Below are 16,986 nucleotides of genomic sequence, written 5' to 3'. Positions count from 1 at the left end.
CACGCGCGGCTCCGCCCCGGACACGAAGGACCCCTGCGCCACCTTATGATTGGCTGCGGGCAGGTCCCTCTTCCTTTTCTCGCTCGCTGGCAGGGAGGCCGCTGCTAAGATGGTGAGTGTCTGCTGGGGATGTGCGGCAAATCCGCCCTGTGCTGCCGCCATCCCGCCCCCGCGGGGTTCCCCAGCTGCTGGGCTGGCCTGCCCGTAGCGGGCTACGGGGGTATGGTGGAAACTGAGCGGGCGCTTGTCATCCCGCTTTGGGCCGGGGCTCCCGCGGCCTGGCCGCGGCGGGTCGGTGCCGGTTGGTAGCGGCGAGCTGTGGGCCGGGGCATATGTTTGTCCTGCTGCGTCTCCGTGCTGCTGGTTGGTAAGAGCAGTCCTGGACTGTGGCAGTAGTGTAACGTTGCACTTCTGAAGGCGTTAAAGGGGCGTTGTAGGTCATAGTCGGGTATTAATCTTATAGTTGTTCTTCTTTGAAAGCGTTAAGGCAACAGTAATGTGTAGGTGTTTTAAGGAAACTTCCGCATTAAAGAACTGGTAACATTCAGGTTTGTTAAGGAAGCTTTTTTCGTATTGTTGTAGTGTTTGGGCTTGTAGTCTATGTGTTTCATTGAAAGCTGTTTCATGTTTTCAGAATGATAGAAGTATGTATGTTGCTGTGTTGTTTGGAAGCTGGGAATGAGTCTGTCAGTTTTTTGGTCTACTTTAGATGTGTTTTCTGTAGTGCGGGAACAGGCCACTTTGATACTGACAGTGAACTCATAATCTGAGAGACGAGTGACTTGCTGTCTTGTGCGTTATTTATATGCATATTAAGATTGAATTGCATGTATGGCTGTTATTTTGTTTTACTCTGTATCTTCTCTTGCAGAATGACACAGTGACCATCAGAACCAGGAAGTTCATGACAAACAGGCTGCTTCAGCGCAAGCAGATGGTAAAAGAATACAGAAAATTCACTTTAATTATTTCTCTGTTGGTTCTGGGCTGCAAGTGTTTTTTAGCCACTATAAATAAGGGGCCCTTAAATCCTCCAGAGCTCTTATTGTAAGAACTTACAGGCTTAAATGTGTTGATGCGTGTTGAAGGTAAATCTTGATAGTGAAGTAGTGAGCTGTTTTGTCCAACTTGCGCCAGGGGAGGTTTAGATTGGATATTGGGAAAAATGTCCTCACACAAAAGGTTGTCAAGCCCTGGAACAGGCTGCCCAGGGAAGTGATTGAGTCACCATCCCTGAAGGTATTTAAAAGGTGCGTAGATGTGGCACTTGGGGACATGGTGTAGTGGTGGGCTTGGCAGTGTTAGGTTTACGGTTGGATTCAATGATCTTAAACGTGTTTTCCAACCTAAATGATTCTATGAAGCAGAACATTTACAAACATTTTTGTATCAAAGCAATAATACTTTTTACTGCTAAGGTGTGTTAGTTTAAGTGTTAAGGTCATAGTGGGACTGTAGCACCTTGCTGTTGTACTGGATATTGACCTTTATACAACTTGTAAAAATTTCTTCTTAGGTGATTGATGTTCTTCATCCTGGGAAGGCCACAGTCCCCAAAACAGAAATCAGGGAAAAGTTGGCAAAAATGTACAAGACAACTCCTGATGTAATTTTCGTCTTTGGCTTCAGAACTCACTTTGGTGGTGGCAAGACAACAGGTTTTGGCATGATCTATGATTCCCTGGACTATGCAAAGAAAAATGAACCCAAACACAGGCTTGCCAGGGTAAGTTGTTTTTCAGTAACTAGAAAACAATTTAAATGGATTTGAAGTCTTTAGTTATTTATGACTTACAGGTGTAAAAGCTAAAGTTTTGTGAAAGTAGTGTTGGTGTACTCAGAGTTACATAAGAGGTCTTAAAACAGCATAGGTTAGCTTCTGCATTTGCGAAATAGCATAAGTTTTTTTATTGTATGTTACAGGGGACTGGGAAAGCAAAACTGAAGTTACCAGTTGATGTTTAGCAGTAATAGATAACTAACTGCTATTAAAGGTCTTGAAGAGGCATAAGAGATGGGGCTGATCCTTATGCTACTTCAGTGCTTATTTTCTGTGTTGAATGATTTATTAGTGAACTTGTCTTACTTTAACTAATATTTCAAATTTAAACAGTATTTGAAGAGTCTAGAAGTAGTAGAACTTAAATTCAGAGTTACTATCAGTGAAACGATGTTAAATGCAATTTTTAACTTTTTTAATAGCATGGCTTGTATGAAAAGAAGAAGACTTCTAGGAAGCAGCGAAAGGAGCGTAAGAACAGAATGAAGAAAGTCAGGGGCACAGCCAAGGCAAATGTTGGTGCTGGCAAGAAGGTAGGATGGGAGTAGTTGTAAGCTAGCACTCTAGCATGTTGCCTTAGAAATGTTGATTAGAAGTTCTTCAGCAGAATAACACTGTTTTTCTTCCATTTCCTTCACCTGGTCTGTTGGATAACAGAAGGTAATCTGTGTGGTGTCATATAGCTTATCAGCTCAGTAGTTTAGTTTTGCTCCTCACTGCTGCAAGCTTAGCTGATACAACATGAAACAATGCTTCTTAAATAATTGTTTCCTACATTTCACTTAAACTACAGTTAAACTTCCATAAACCTAACAGTATCGTTCCAATCGCATAACTCAGTATTGCGCTAATCGTGTAACTCGATATTGCAATATACAAATTAGATCATCTTAACACTTGATATTCAGACTACCTAAATATCTAATGCTTACTCCACCAAGTTACTGTTATTTATGGTGTTATTAATAAAGGAGGTTTTGTTAAAGATGTGTAGTGGTGTAGGCAGCGAGGACAGTGTGTAAATAGAAATCAGGTAAAATGCCTGCTTTACCCTGGATTTAAGTGACTGATTTCCAAGATAGTTGAGTCTTCCCCTGGTGGTAGCTTCCTGTTCTGTGGCTTGAACTTGATACAAGCAGCATAGAGGGAGGCAGAGTTCCTCTATCATGAAACAAAAAAAAACCCACCAAAACTGAGGAATAGCCTGGGTGTGAAGACAGTCATCTTCCTTAGCAGCTTTTTGTCCTCTGAAAAATACCGAGTAAGCTGTACAGCTAAGTGGGTTTTTTCAAGTGTTTTAATGAGGGGAGAGAGGGTGATGGGTTTTGATGCTTATTTCTGTAGCTGCTAAAGTGCCTTGACTTCAACTTTAGTAATCTTCACTTTTGCTTTTTTTTTTCTACTTTCTTGGAATTCTCCATCAGAAATGAAGTATCTAGCAGGTACTGAAAATGAGCATGGATGTGTTGACTGAATTATACATCACTGAAACATGTGTCCATCCTTTTAATTGAAGCACTGTACTGCCTTGCATAATGCACGTTTGCTTTAAACTTGCTTCTGTCCTGTAAGGGTTCAGATAACTACGTAATGAACTTTATTCTGTGTGACTTGGAAATAAAATTTGGCTAACAGTGAACAAGACTTTTTGAGACTAATGAAACAACATTAAAATAAGGAATTCCCAGTGAGAAGAAATCCAAGAAACTCAATGCCATTGGTTTGAGGCATTGGTTCAGAACACCCCAGGTTCTGATTCAAAGTAGTACAGTGCAATTGCATGTGTAATTTGACCTTTGTGTGAAAGTAGTTGTGTATCTTTATGAAAACTAAGTCACATCACAGCTTAGTGCATTTCAGATGGTAGTTGGAAATGACACAGTTGTCAGCATTAAACTGTATTTAACTATTGGCCTGCAGTATTCCAAGTTCAGACATGAAATACAGTGACATTAGAAATCTCTGTGAAATTAAATTATTCACTTAGTGCATAAGTGAAATTCTTGTTATCACTGGATGGAAATAAACCAGTGTTGCTGCTAACTACTAGATGAGAGAACTACTCTACTAGATAAGATTTGGAGCCTTTTTCTGTTCTGCTTTAATGCTGTTTTAATCATGAGGTCCTACAATTGTTTACAGTGTAACAGCACAAATTAGCATTTGGTATAGTAGTAACACTAACATACACCCTCTTGTCAATGTCAAGGGAGTCATTTGGTGTTGCACTGATACCAGTAGTATGGATGAACTCAAGAATTTTGCACTTGAAGGTAGCTGTTGTTGAGTGTTAATGCAAAATGGTTAAATGACTGTCACGTGAATTACTAAAGCTGTCCAGTTCATAGAAATTGTCTTAAAATATATAAGCACTTTAGAAATTTAAGACCAGGATCGTGTGCTGTGATCATTATATAGCAGATGTGACTTCTGTATCAAGTGCTTCCCAAACTAACATGCAATCTCAGTAGTAGGTGAACTGTGTTTTTGATTAGAGGTTTTTTAATGTCTTTTAAAATGATCTTTTAGTTGATATGTATGCATGGGTTAGACTTTACTTGTTTACCAGTTAATCTTTGTGTTCTCACGTTAAACTTAAAGACAAATTAATTTACATTGATTGAGAAGCGTTCTTTGCTGCATCACAGAAAAAAGCTTGTGGAATACACTTGTGTCTTAAAGCTTTGTCTTGAAAAATGCATGTTTAAACATAATGGTGTGGTATGGTTCATAATCCTTTTATCACGGCCATGTGGAGGAATTTTTAATAGGAGTCCTGGAACACTTTTGGAGTCCACTTAATCTGTGAAAACTGTTTATCTCAAATGTGTAGGCACTTGATTCCGAGACATCTTTAGGCAGGTCCATGTTTCTGTAAGAGTTATGTACCACATAGTCATGAAAACTATTGAAGTGGTGAATCATACTTAAATAGTTTTTCTTGAACTTTAAAGTCAGACATGAACTGTGTTGATGTCTGACTGTTAAAAGTTTTCTTTGATGCTTCCTTTCACTTCTCACTCCTTCAGAATTCCCATTGTGTTTTCTCTGCAGTTTCCAGAGAAGTACTTTAAAGTAGTTTGTGTTATTTAATATATTCAGTATCTCTATAGTTTGCTGAGCTTGCATGGAAGTTTGCAACAAGTAAATGAGGATGTCCTTCAACTAGTGTTTGCATTCAGAGCAGTGACCCATATACCCTGGGATATTAAAATGCAAAAAAAACCCCACCCTACATCTTAATGTTACAACTGTAGCTGTGGCAGCCTTTGACATGTGAGCCTTCCAAACAAATATTGTTTGTTTTTTTTTTAAAAGTATCAAACAGAAGTGTGGCAGGATAGGCACTTTAAGCCGTTGTAGCCTGAAGGTATAATTGAACATGCAATTGCATTCCGAGTATTACTTAAGCCTTAAACAGCTATTGTTAGGTTCCATTTTGAGTTTGAGAGAACGTGTGAAATCTCAGCCTTCAGACTCTACAGTAGTCAGAACTTTGGGGTTTTCCTGTCACATTTCACTGTGGTAATTGATAAAAGCATATTATGAATGTCAGTAAAAAGCCTGGAAGCTCCATCTTCTACAGTAGTAGAACTTTGATAAATCTATTCTTTTATTAATAAGTGCTTTTTCTTTTTCAGTAAACGAACATACTTCAGATGGAAAATGCATAACAGGTATGACTTTAGAATGCTTTGTAACGGTAGTCATAATGACCACAGACTACTGAATGTCGACACAGGTCTAATATTGATTTATGCAAAGCATGGTAGTTGTGCTGATACAGAACACAGTACAAGAGTTTAAGACTAAGAAAGACTTAAATATTTATAAAGGACTGTTGTGCTTACTACTGAGTTGATAATTTATGTGCCTTCCACTTACATGAAGCACCTGATTAGTATAAAGACTGCAATAAAAAATCAGGCAGTTAGGATTTGCTGTTGCTGAAACTGTTGATTATTTAGTCTTACTGTAAACAAGGCTTACATCTGCCTTTTGTAGATACAAGGAGAGGATAATAGGCCTTGTTTTTTATTGTCTTAAATAGATTGAAGTAGTATGATTTCTATTTTGAGGACAAATTTCTGTATTTTTCTTATGGATACTAAATTCAAGTAAATTTCTTATAAGCAAGCCTGATATTCTTTTAGACAAGTCCTAGACTATATCTTTATATCTTTGTTGCAGAAACGTGAGTTAGATATACTGCGGGCAGTAACTGTTACAGATAAAACTGTGGTTTTTATTACAAAGGATCTGAATGACTCAGTTTAAAGCAACTTAAACAGTCTGTCTGGGAGCTGATGTAGTAAGTATAATGTCTTAAACAGAAAGCTGGCAAGGTAATTGTAGTTTGTTGAGCTCTTCTACAGAAATGCTGTAATCTAGGCTCTCATTTGTTCCCATGACAGTACTGTGAAGTTGTGAACCTTGTGTTCTTCTAAGAAAGGCAGTGTGGTTCACCTGAGTTGTTTGGGAGCCAGTTTTTCAGGTTCTATAAAGGTATGAGTGTAAAAATTGTTTTAATCATGTGGCACTGATCTATTTTTTCCTTTACAGACTACATTATTCTATGAAGAAATACAGAAAGAATTATTCCGGAAAGAAGCTGCTTATCTGGCTTTAACATCAAATAAACTTTGTCAATAAAATGTTGGTTTACCCTTTAGTTTTGATTTGAAAGCTGCCATTTTGTAAAGTTTGAGAAATTCAATATCAGTGCACTGTTTGCACTGTATTAAAATCTTTTAATAATGAAACAACTCTTGTTTTGGGTATCAATTTGAAGTGAATCAGAGCTTTCTGCAGGTCGTAGTATAACCTAATGGTAAGCAGAGGCAGTGTTAGTTCATGGAGGTAGGTATGCTTTTGTTGTTTGGTGTTCAAACTGTGGTTTGGAAAGTCCTTTTTAAGATGTGATTGTTTGACTGCCTGTATTATATAGACCTATAGAACGTAGCTGAAGGGACAACAAAACATGTAGATGGAGATCTGAGAGCTGCATACTTCCACAGTTAAGTCTTTTGCTAATGAAGGAGTTAGGTATGACTTGTCTTTTGTTTCTCAGTTGTCAAGACAGGCTGGGGTCTGTTGCTGGTCTGCAGACTATACAGTACACCCCTATTTTTTCATCTGGTAGTGTTAAAGGAGTCATTTAAGATTGGATTAGTGGCTGGATGAGGCATGCTCTGTGCTAGAAGTGTGGTCATTCTGGTGCAGGTGTATTGTGTAGCAAGCAAAATAGAAGTTTTATACTTCAAATAGGACTGAAACAAACTGGGCAGCTCTAGCAGCTGTGCTGATGAAGGCTCTGACTTGATTATTATCCAAGTACAGTATTTTTAAATTGTACTACCTTTGTACTAAGGCAGCATATTGTAACACAGGTAAGGCATTTTTAGTGTTTGGGGGGGGAAAACCAACAACCCTGTAGTTAGAGTTGGTAAAGTGGTCAGAAGGAGGGATACTGTTGTCCTAGTAACTTCCATACAAGGTCTGCTAAATATAGATAAAGCAGATAATGCCTTTTCTAATACCTTCAGTCTGAGTCTTGAACTAGTGGGGTTGCTGTTGTCTGCATTCAGCAGCATCATGCTTCTAGCTGTACTGTAAATTTTCTGTACCTCATGCTGTAGTGTTTCTGCCTTTATTGAGGTTAGTAACTAGGACTGGTAGGGAATTGCCCTGGTGAAAGGATAGGTAGGTACTCCAGTATCTTCTAAACATAGGTGCACTAGTGATGTTAGACTAAGGGGATGGTGAAATGCAGTAATCGCTTCTAAAATAATAGTTTTGATTCTTAAGTCCTGTGGAAGTTAAAAGGCTTTTCTACTTGGCAGACAGACCTTCAAAGATAGGCACTTTCTGGATGTTCTTCCCAAAGGTTTCAATGTTAAATTCTGAAGAATCGCTAGAGGGGTATTAAAAGTGGGATTTGTGTACTTAAATACAGTATGTGCACTGAACTCTTGAGTCTGTAGATATGTTTTGAGTAGGTGACAGTAAATTTCTGACAATCACAAAGGTTTTAAGGGATATGGAGGAAACGTGTGCGTAAAGCTTAGAGTTAGAACCTAAACCTGTTTTAAAGGTAATACCTGCAGTAAACCCTTTCCATACATAATGTTCAACATCAAAGGAGAGAAGAGTCATGCTATTAAATATAATTGAATGGTCACTAGGGGGTGGTGTGAACACAGCAATACAAATACAAAGAAGACTTGTATAGCAATTTTTCATAAAATAGGCTGAAAGGAAGTTGAATTGCCAAAGGAGGTCAACTCCCTTGAAAATATGCAGTAATAATAGTTGTATTTAGGATCTGAGGCTTTAAATGATATTTTTGTTTCACTGGTTCTTTTTTTTTTTTAATTGAATGGAAACCACCTGTTTCAGTGAAGACCGTACAGTTAGTGTTTCCCAAATGTTCACTACTTTAAAGCTCTAGAATGATGGCACAAATTCTAGTTGTTCTTTTCAGAAGCTTCCCTACCTTAGTTTTAAGCAATCAACAAAGGATCTATAAATAAGTATTGGCATAAAGGTATATATGTCTTGCATAGTCTTCATGTTTTGACTTTGCATAGTAAACAGTACTGTTGCAGGGGAGATGTACATACCTCTTGAAGCAGAGCTTAGTTCTGGAGTTGGAGTTTTAAAGGTTCCTTTCAATTTTGTAATGTCTTGCATGCTATTCATTAACAGGCTTATTTATGAGGTACAGTAACTTTTCAAAGCAGATGGATTGAAATAGGCTGTCTTATTGCTTGGTGCCATAATTTGGTATTTGATGCCCCATTTTGATGATTTAAGATTGACAACAAAAGATACCTAGTGAATCTATAGAACAATTAACTCTTCCCTTGCTGCATGGTTAGGTTATAGCCACATACCCATAAGCTGTACTCTTGTCTTGCAAAATGCGGCATTAAGCCCAAAAAATGGGGAGGGGGACAAAATGACACTGTGATCTAGAATTAACTGATCAAATCAGATCACCATATTTGAGTTTCTCCACTGTTCTGCAACATTCTGTGTTGATGTGGCTATCCTTTTCTCCTATCATTCCACCTGGAAAATGGCAAGCAGCTGAATAGCTGTCATCTGAATCTTGGTGCTTCAACAGTCTGGAGACATAAGCAGCTCTTCATGTGAGTTTCTGTTCTGCCAAGGTTTTGCCATCATACACTACAGTCTAAGCAATGTGTAGCAGATGTTCTGTAATTCAGAAGTTTAATGCACGTGTTGTGCTGTGAAGACTAGGTTAATCCCCTTTCCTGTGGGAGGTAAAACAATTAAGTGGAAAGCATTGATGAACAGGAATCTTCACTTTCCCTACTGTGTCCTGAAGGTACCCTTTTATTTCCTGCTGATCTTGGCACATCCCATCATCTGTAGGTAGTAGTTTTTGTTACTGTTGCCTGCTTTTAGACTTTGGCCTGGCCCTGTTATTTCAGTATCAAGTATTTTGTCTATTTGATGACCAATCTGGAGCCCAAATTAGACTGAAGGGTTTTTGGAGAAGGAACTTCTAAATTAAACTGTTGGAGTAAAGACTTTCACTAACTCTTTACCATTGTTAATGGCTAGGCCTTAAGTTTGAGTTGTGTGGCTTTTAGAAGGGATATAATTACCATAGAAGGTGTTTGGGTTTTTTCTGTAGGAAGGACTCAAAATTACATAGCTGGACTAGTAAGAGTAAATGAACTCTTCCTGTGAAATACTTGAAAAGCTGTGCAGAAGCCTCAGGGCTTGACTTAATTGAAGCTGGATCAAGTAGTCCAACTTCTTGCTGAGGTTCCACCTGTATGTTCAGTGAGGTGGATAAGGCACAGCCAGATAATGATGGCTTCTGTCTGAAGGAGATTGTGGATTGAAGGCAAAATACAAACTACAGGGGATCAAAGGAAGATTTACCATGGAAGTGGAGTCTGTTTGGAGGAGATTAGTGTCTTGATATCATAGAAAAAGATAACTGATACAGATGAAAGATGGTAAAACTTGGCATGACCTGGTCAATGAGGTTGTTTTGTCTAGGGAGCAGCTTGTAACAGGCTTGAGAACAAATGTTAAGGGGAAGAAATGAAGCTTGTATTGTCAGTGGCTTGAAATAAATGAGGCATAGTATGCTATGAGAAGACTGCAGTACGGATAGGCAGAGAGATAAAAGGGTGATGATGTGGGTTCTTTTTGTTCATAGAAAATGTGCCATTTAAGGAATAAAGTATGGATGTCACTATCAAATCTATTTGCAACAGTCAGAAAAAATTAACTTGTCCATATTCTGGTCAGTTCCTGTACAAAATTAATGTCATTAGTTTCCTACACAGAGGAAATAGAACATTGTCCTGTAGCAGTTGTTGATACTAGATTTGTACAGTAAGTTTGAAATTCTAGTTGTGAATGCTCCCTGTTCATGCGCTTCTGTTTGAGCGAAACTAGATATATTGAGCCTTTCTTGGTTGGGTATTTTGGTGGTGCTGAGAGACCAGACGAGAGTAGTTCATTTTTTTGCTTTGAATGTTGGCAGTGTTTTATCTGAGCTGGAGAACTTTCCAATACAGGCGGCAAATGTTTCTTCTGTTCATCACTTGACACATCACTAACACAATAGCAATAAGACTAAGTTATTTCTATGAATGCATTTGTTGTAATGCCTCTAAGACATAAACTGAAAAGGTTTAAGTAAGTTTTGACAAGTCAATGTCAGGAGTAGGCACATGCTAGTACATTAATGCTTTTGGACTCCTTTGCTTTAAAGTGATTAAATGGAAATTTAGTCTTATGTTTGTTGCTAACATTTGTGAACTCTAGTTATGTCTTTAAAAAAAAAAAAAAGAATCCCCTGTGGAATTTTATCCTCATATGGAATAACTAAGTTTCCTCTTAGTCTTTGCTCTTTATAAAGGCTGTGGCTAATGAAACAGCTGCAAAAGTGGCTAACAGACATCCTGTGCGCTGGAAGATAATTGTGTGTTTTCCAAGAGCTGGCCATTGGCAACCAGTACTGCTGATAAAAAAGCTCCATCTTCCTTTCCAGTTATTGCTGGTCATACAGAGAGATCCCAAATAAGGTCAAGTAGTGTGCTGAGGCAGAAGGATGTTCAGAGCATCTGTGGCTTCTTTTAACGCAGTAGATGTTATACAACCACCGAAAACTGAGTGCAGTGCTTCACTGGGGTGGATGATAACAGTTTGTACTCGTGTTCATTGGGTTAAAATACAGCTTGTTATCTAATGAAGCTGGCCAAACTGCAAACTGACCTGTATTAGCAGGAACATGCTTCAGTGCCTTTCATGATGATCTGATCTGATTGTACTGGAGCTGCTACCCTGCTATCTTTTTCTGTCATTTTTTGCTAGCCTGTTTGTTAAGCCAGGCATCGTTTGTGTTGATTTGATAACAGGTTTCAATCACTGATAATAAAACTTTTCTGTGACAAATGACCTCAGATCCATATCTCCTGCACAGTGTTGGCTGTAAGTAGAAAATTGGGACTGACACTTCCCTTTTTCAATGTTTTCTGTCTGGTTTAACAGCCAGTGTAAAAATTACAAATGAAGTGGCTTAATATTTTTAAATTAAAAAGGGAAGAAAGTTGATTTTTAAAATGTTGGCCAATAGTTTTTGCATAGTTTGCTTCACTGTGTCCTTAATAGTTTGATGGATCCTGCTACAGACCAAAAGTGAAATTAAGCCCTTTTTTTTTTTTTTTTTTTTTTTTTTTTTAAGGCAAGTAGAGGGGTATTATAAAACTTAAGAGCTGTCAGAATTCATGTTTTAAGTGTTTTAATTGATCAGTTCTGGTTATTGAAGAAAGTCAGGTTGATCTAGGTCCTACTTCACTTTACAAAAGTAAAGACTAATGTAAGGACCTAGGATTGGGAGAAATTTTCAGATTCACACACAAATATTAAACCTCTGTTTTTTTGAGAAGTTAATTAAAATGAGAGTATATTTTGCCTAGCATTGAACTCCATAGCACTGAACACTGTAATAATGCATAAACCAGAGAAAACATGGTGAAATTGAATTGTCCAGACTCAAAGAAATGCAGAAAAGTAAACATCTGGCATTAAACATGAAGTAAAATATGCATCAAAGTTGGTCTGGTTTTTTTTCTTTTCGTTTTTATTAAATGTGAAAATGTTCAGAGGCATAAATGTCTGCTGGCTGCCTTTTGTGACTGCGACTTGTGCTTTTGAAAAAAAAAAAGTCATTTCAATGTGGTAAATGATTGCTTTAGAATACTTTAATGGTTTTCTTTTGGCTCCTGACAATACTTCATCGGTATGGTATGTCTGGTGACCTGCGTGAAAGTCTCAGTGTCGGACTAAGATACTTTTACAGAAGCTCTAACACAGTGCTGCGCAGACCACACCTTGGAGAGGCTCCTTTGAAAACCCTATGCTGGTGTTGAAGACCAGTGCAGGCACTCGTATGATCCTGGCAGGATGTTACCAGACAACCTTACAAATCCCTGTGAGGCTGGAACGTGCCAGTATTCCTGCTTCACAGACGAAGCACAGAAGGATAAAGTACAAAGACATTTTTAAAGTACCTGAGTGTTCTAAAAGTGTAAGTACAAATGTACTTGTGTACAAATGAATAGAATAGACTATTTCAGATGGAAGGGACCTACAACGATCATCTAGTCCAACTGCCTAACCACATCAGGGCTGACCAAGTTAAAACTTGTTACTATGGGCATTGTCCAAATGCCTCTTGACCACTGACAGGCTTGAGACATCAACCACCTCTTTAGGGAGCCTGTTCGAGTGTTTGACCACCCTCTTGGTAAAGAAATGCTTCCTCATGTCCAGCTTAAACCTCCCCTTGTGCAGCTTTGAACCTCCTTAGTATAAAAATACTTCCTGCAGTAGTGGCTTCTCCCCAGGTCAGAAAACAAGCAAATGTGCTGGGGAATTGAACCTCAGTGTCAAGGGAATGCTCCCACTAACTGCTGCACCAGCTTTCTTCTCAGCAGATGAGAGATGGGACTTGCTTCTGTGGAAATAAGCCCTAGTGAGAGGCTCAATGCACAGGAAGCACTGAATGCAACCAAGCCACAACCAGCTCTGCTCTGCCTTGGTGGTTTTCTACGATGCAGTCTGTGGGTCAATAGCTGGGCAACTTCAATGCAGCAACTAGTCCGTGTTTGATGTTTCAGCCAGTACTGTCAGCCTGATGCAATGCCCCTCCCTTAAGGCAGGTAATTCTTTCTGCTGGGTTCAGATAGCTCATGAGATGACTTTCTTCTCTTCCTTTAAAAGTTCTCCTCAGAGGTGATGAGGCTAGTTGGCAGTATTTTAGTATTTTCTGCTACAGAAAAACTCCTGTGTATCACCTGTCTTGAAAATAATTTCCATGTCTCAGAAATACATTTCTAGTGGCTTATATGGGAATTAACTTTTACTTTTGTCAATGATGATAGACTAACATAATTTTGTACCCTTTTAGTTTCACAAGTCCGCTGTACCCATAACTGGCTGCTTAACTAGGGGCACTCTGTGGTTTACAACTTGTTCAGAAGGTATGTCCCTATGTTCATTAGCAAAGTTCATTACTCCATAACATAAACAACTTGTACTTTGAAGTAAATACTGTGTGTGATCACTACTGATTTTAATGTTTTAAGAGGTGGGTGAAGGTGGTTCTTAGATCTTCCATCTTTTGCTTTTCCCTTAAAGAAGCCTGAGGTTTGTTTAACCCCCAAGACTGCTTAGCCAAGAAAATATCTTGTCTTCATTCAAGCTGCCTGTTGCATACAGACCATGCTTTTTTCTGAAACCTGTTTCAGTCCTTTACACTCACCTCTGTATGGCGGTGGCCCTGATACTTGTCTCAAGGCATATAACCTTAGTGATATATCTCCATGTTTCTTGTGTTTCTACTTTGCATCCCCTCCCTTTCTGTCCTGATGATGTCTCTTTGTTTCTTAGATTTGTTCTGCTCGCAGGTGCTTTTTCTAGCTTTACTTTCCCATAGACTGTGTAAGAATGAACAATAATCACATAGCTTATATAAAGCAATTTATCAGCTTTTTCCCTAGTGGTTGATCTATGCTCCACTGGCACCTTTGTGGGTCCAAGTGGAGGAAACTGAAGCTGCTGACTCCAGAGTTGAGAGAAAGTTGTAGAGCAGTTTGTATTGCTGCTGTCCTGTGGATGAAAGGAGATACGCTTCCCAGGTATATCAAGGTGCCACAGTTCTTCGGTCCTCTATTAACCCTCTTTCTTTAGTAAAGATAGAAAATAATTTCTGGAGGGTTTCTCAATTAGGAAACAACCAACCAACCCAAAATAAAAAATGACAAAACCCACAAAACCACAAAACAAGCCTTTCAGTGCCTCACTTTTATTGGAATTAGTAAATGGAAATAGAAGAGTACTACGGCAGACACCTACCAAGTAAACGCTATGCACAAGGTACTTCTGAGGTCCATTCTTCAACTAATACTTCTCCATAACTTCAGTGACAGTTCTAGCAACACTACAGAGAGAATAGATCCTTCAATCCCAGATGCAGTGATGCTTCTCTTGCTTTTCAGCTTAGTTCTCCAAGTATTTACCACCCCAAGTGTATTTTTTTTTTTAATTTGTTTTACCACTTAAATAGCTGTCTTGGGATGTGAAGTGCAGGAACAGGTGTAAAAGACTTTTCATGGAGTTTGCTGAGTAACAAAAATGTTTTTATCTAGCTATTTTCAATCTACACAAACTTCAAGAGCAAGTATCTTGCTTTTCAGTGAACATGCATACCAGAAGACAGCTTAGATAGTCAAAGAGATTGTGCAAAGTAATCCTTTAGCCAGCAGAGGACTGTAGAACCACGTACCACACAGTTACAGATGCAAAAATGTACAATCACAAAGGGTAAGGGGAAAACCCATGTAGCAAACTATGTAGTTGAGACAGTTTCTTAAACATGGTAAAATACTGAAAAAGGAGGGCTCTTTTCTTTGTTTGTTTCTCATTAAAGAATTTAATTTGCCCCAGGTTCCCCTTGTCGATGAAGATCTATGGGAATTTTGTTTACATTTTGAAGCACATTGCCAAGAAGAGTACTTCATATGGCAAGTATACTGAACCTTTTGGGGGAATGACAACACTACAGAAATGGTGGCGCATTCCCTAAAGGAAAACATACTTCATTTGTAATGAACATTATGTCTGCAGAAACTAATGGCACAACCTCCTATTCAGTTTATGTAAAATAAAACAGGCCCATATGTTGCTGCTTTTAGAGTTTGGGTGTTTAAATTAAATGTTGTTTAATGAATATTCAAGCCCATTTGCTCAAAAGTTGTGCTCAGCGTAGCATCTTTTTCCTCTGTCTTCAATCTTACCTAGGGTATTAAGCCATTACAAGAGGGTGCTAAAGCAGAGGCATCTGTTTCTAACTAAAACTTGGATATTAAAATGCCAGAGCAGATGAGAGGGTAAATAAAGACATACAGTAAGAGGATCATATTATTTTTTGTTTTGTAATTAAGACTGAGGAAGGTTCGATATGCATGACACCCTTTAAGAAATGGGAACATTCACTGTGCTATTACAGCAGCTGCAGTTTGGGTATGTTATAGTGGCATATTCACTCTACTCCCCATTTCCTATAGGAGTTAATTCAGCTTTTTCAGTATGTGCGGGCCAGATGCCTGTGCTGGGATGCCTCAGCAGACTGTTTTCTAGAGAGATTTGCATCTGTGTGGGGCTGTAGGCAGCTTCTAGATCTTCATGCCTGGGTGTGGGCAGGCTGACTAGAGGCACTTCATAAAAGCTGGCGTTCACGTACTGCTGGTAACAAGGTTTTACCTTTTATCATCCATCCCCAGCCCAAAGTCAAGTAGAAATATTAGTAGGCTGGAAGAAATCCTCTGGAAGCCAGATCTGTCCTATTGACTGCCCTATTAAATGGTCTAGACTGGTCAGACCTGAAATGCATTGGGCATTTGTCATCAAAGGTCGGGAACTGCACCGTGAGAGGTTTCTTTGAGTTGGGAAGGAACTTGTGGCTACAAACAGGTGGTTGAATTCAGTCTCATTGTGCATTTACTTGTATCTATTAAATCAAGTTTTTAATTCATGAAGGCATTCCTGTGTATGTTTAAATCCATGTCTTTTCAGGAAAATCAACAAGACAAAACCTGAAATACGTACTTAAATAATTTTCAGGAACTTTATCTTGGAGTCCAGAAATTGACAGCACTATCCTCTTTTTTTAATGGCTTGGGAAAAAAAAAATCTCATTAGAAGACAGCTGGAATGTAAACACAAATCACAATAATTGGCTTTTACATATTTTCATGAGGGTTCTTCAGATGCTTGTTTTTACTGCACAAGTGCAATATTGTAGTTATACAGTGAAGCCCTCTTCAGAGAATAATTGATACATGGATAAAATACTTAAAAACATTCCCTAATGCTGTAAATCTAAATGAAGGCCAAGACTATTACGTGAGGAAAAACAAACATACAAACCCTCAAATTCTTTAAAACTCTGTTATTTGCTAGAGCTTCCCTGGCCTAACTAATTCCACTGTCTCTACTGAGCTGGGTTGTTAGGCATCCATTAGTATAAGAACAGAACAAGAAATTGCCTGCCCAACGAGGTGTCACCTGAAGATAGTTAACCTGTTCTGGGCATGTCTGTAGACACAAAAATTCACTATTTATCTGTCTCTTTTAGAGTATTTATTAGGGGTCTCCAATTAGAAAAAGAAATCTCTACATAGATAAATTTAATAAAGTTAACAATACCATCATTTGTCTGCAATGTGAACTTCTGGGGTGAACCACGCTTTAATTTCTTCTTGTCCTTCAGCAGGAAATTACACTGTCCTGGCTACTGTACAATAAGCAGTGAGAGACAGTCCTACCCTGAAATACTGATTTTATATTTGCATCTCAATTCTGAGCTCCAAAAACTTGCAATGCATAGGAAAATAATTTTTTTCTTTTAAAAGCTTGATATGATTGAGAAAGACTTAGTAGGATAATTATTTTATTTTTAAAATGTAGCTCTATGTTAAACTTATTTCTTATGCAATCCTCTGTGTATATACAGTGAGTATATCTACTCACTGGAGTGAAACAATTCTTTCTGATTTTAGCATTTATTATTTCTATGGAGCCAACCCTGATGGCAAAGGGAAATGAACTGTCTCTTGTTTGTCATCCATGGGACTGTTCAGTGGTTGCCA

At 38.5% G+C, this 16,986-nt stretch overlaps 1 protein-coding gene across 2 annotated transcripts; it reads left to right on the top strand.

Moving 5' to 3' along the window:
• RPS24 (ribosomal protein S24) lies at positions 1 to 6,546 on the top strand. Of its 2 annotated transcripts, XM_075025653.1 has the most exons (7): positions 1 to 112; positions 872 to 937; positions 1,517 to 1,726; positions 2,203 to 2,313; positions 3,205 to 3,222; positions 5,422 to 5,457; positions 6,344 to 6,452. In XM_075025653.1, exons 1-5 carry the CDS (start codon positions 110 to 112, stop codon positions 3,208 to 3,210), a joined length of 396 nt encoding a protein of 131 aa, XP_074881754.1. In that variant the 5' UTR covers positions 1 to 109; the 3' UTR covers positions 3,211 to 3,222; positions 5,422 to 5,457; positions 6,344 to 6,452. The 2 variants fall into 2 exon arrangements, with proteins under 2 accessions (XP_074881754.1, XP_074881755.1); XM_075025654.1 differs by lacking the exon at positions 3,205 to 3,222 and having other exon boundaries at positions 6,344 to 6,546.
• The last annotated feature ends 10,440 nt before the right edge of the window (positions 6,547 to 16,986 follow it).

This window comes from Buteo buteo, chromosome 4, assembly GCF_964188355.1.
Source record: "Buteo buteo chromosome 4, bButBut1.hap1.1, whole genome shotgun sequence".
In the NCBI taxonomy this organism is placed as follows: Eukaryota; Metazoa; Chordata; class Aves; order Accipitriformes; family Accipitridae; genus Buteo; species Buteo buteo.
The sequence above is the reverse complement of the archived record's forward strand: the minus strand, read 5'-3'. Positions and strand labels throughout refer to the sequence as shown.

Bases quoted from the DNA above. Each gene is read 5' to 3' on its own strand.
- RPS24 (XM_075025653.1), top strand. The intron at 938-1,516 runs GTAAAAGAATAC...ATTTCTTCTTAG, and splicing joins TGCTTCAGCGCAAGCAGATG to GTGATTGATGTTCTTCATCC. The intron at 1,727-2,202 runs GTAAGTTGTTTT...CTTTTTTAATAG, and splicing joins CCAAACACAGGCTTGCCAGG to CATGGCTTGTATGAAAAGAA.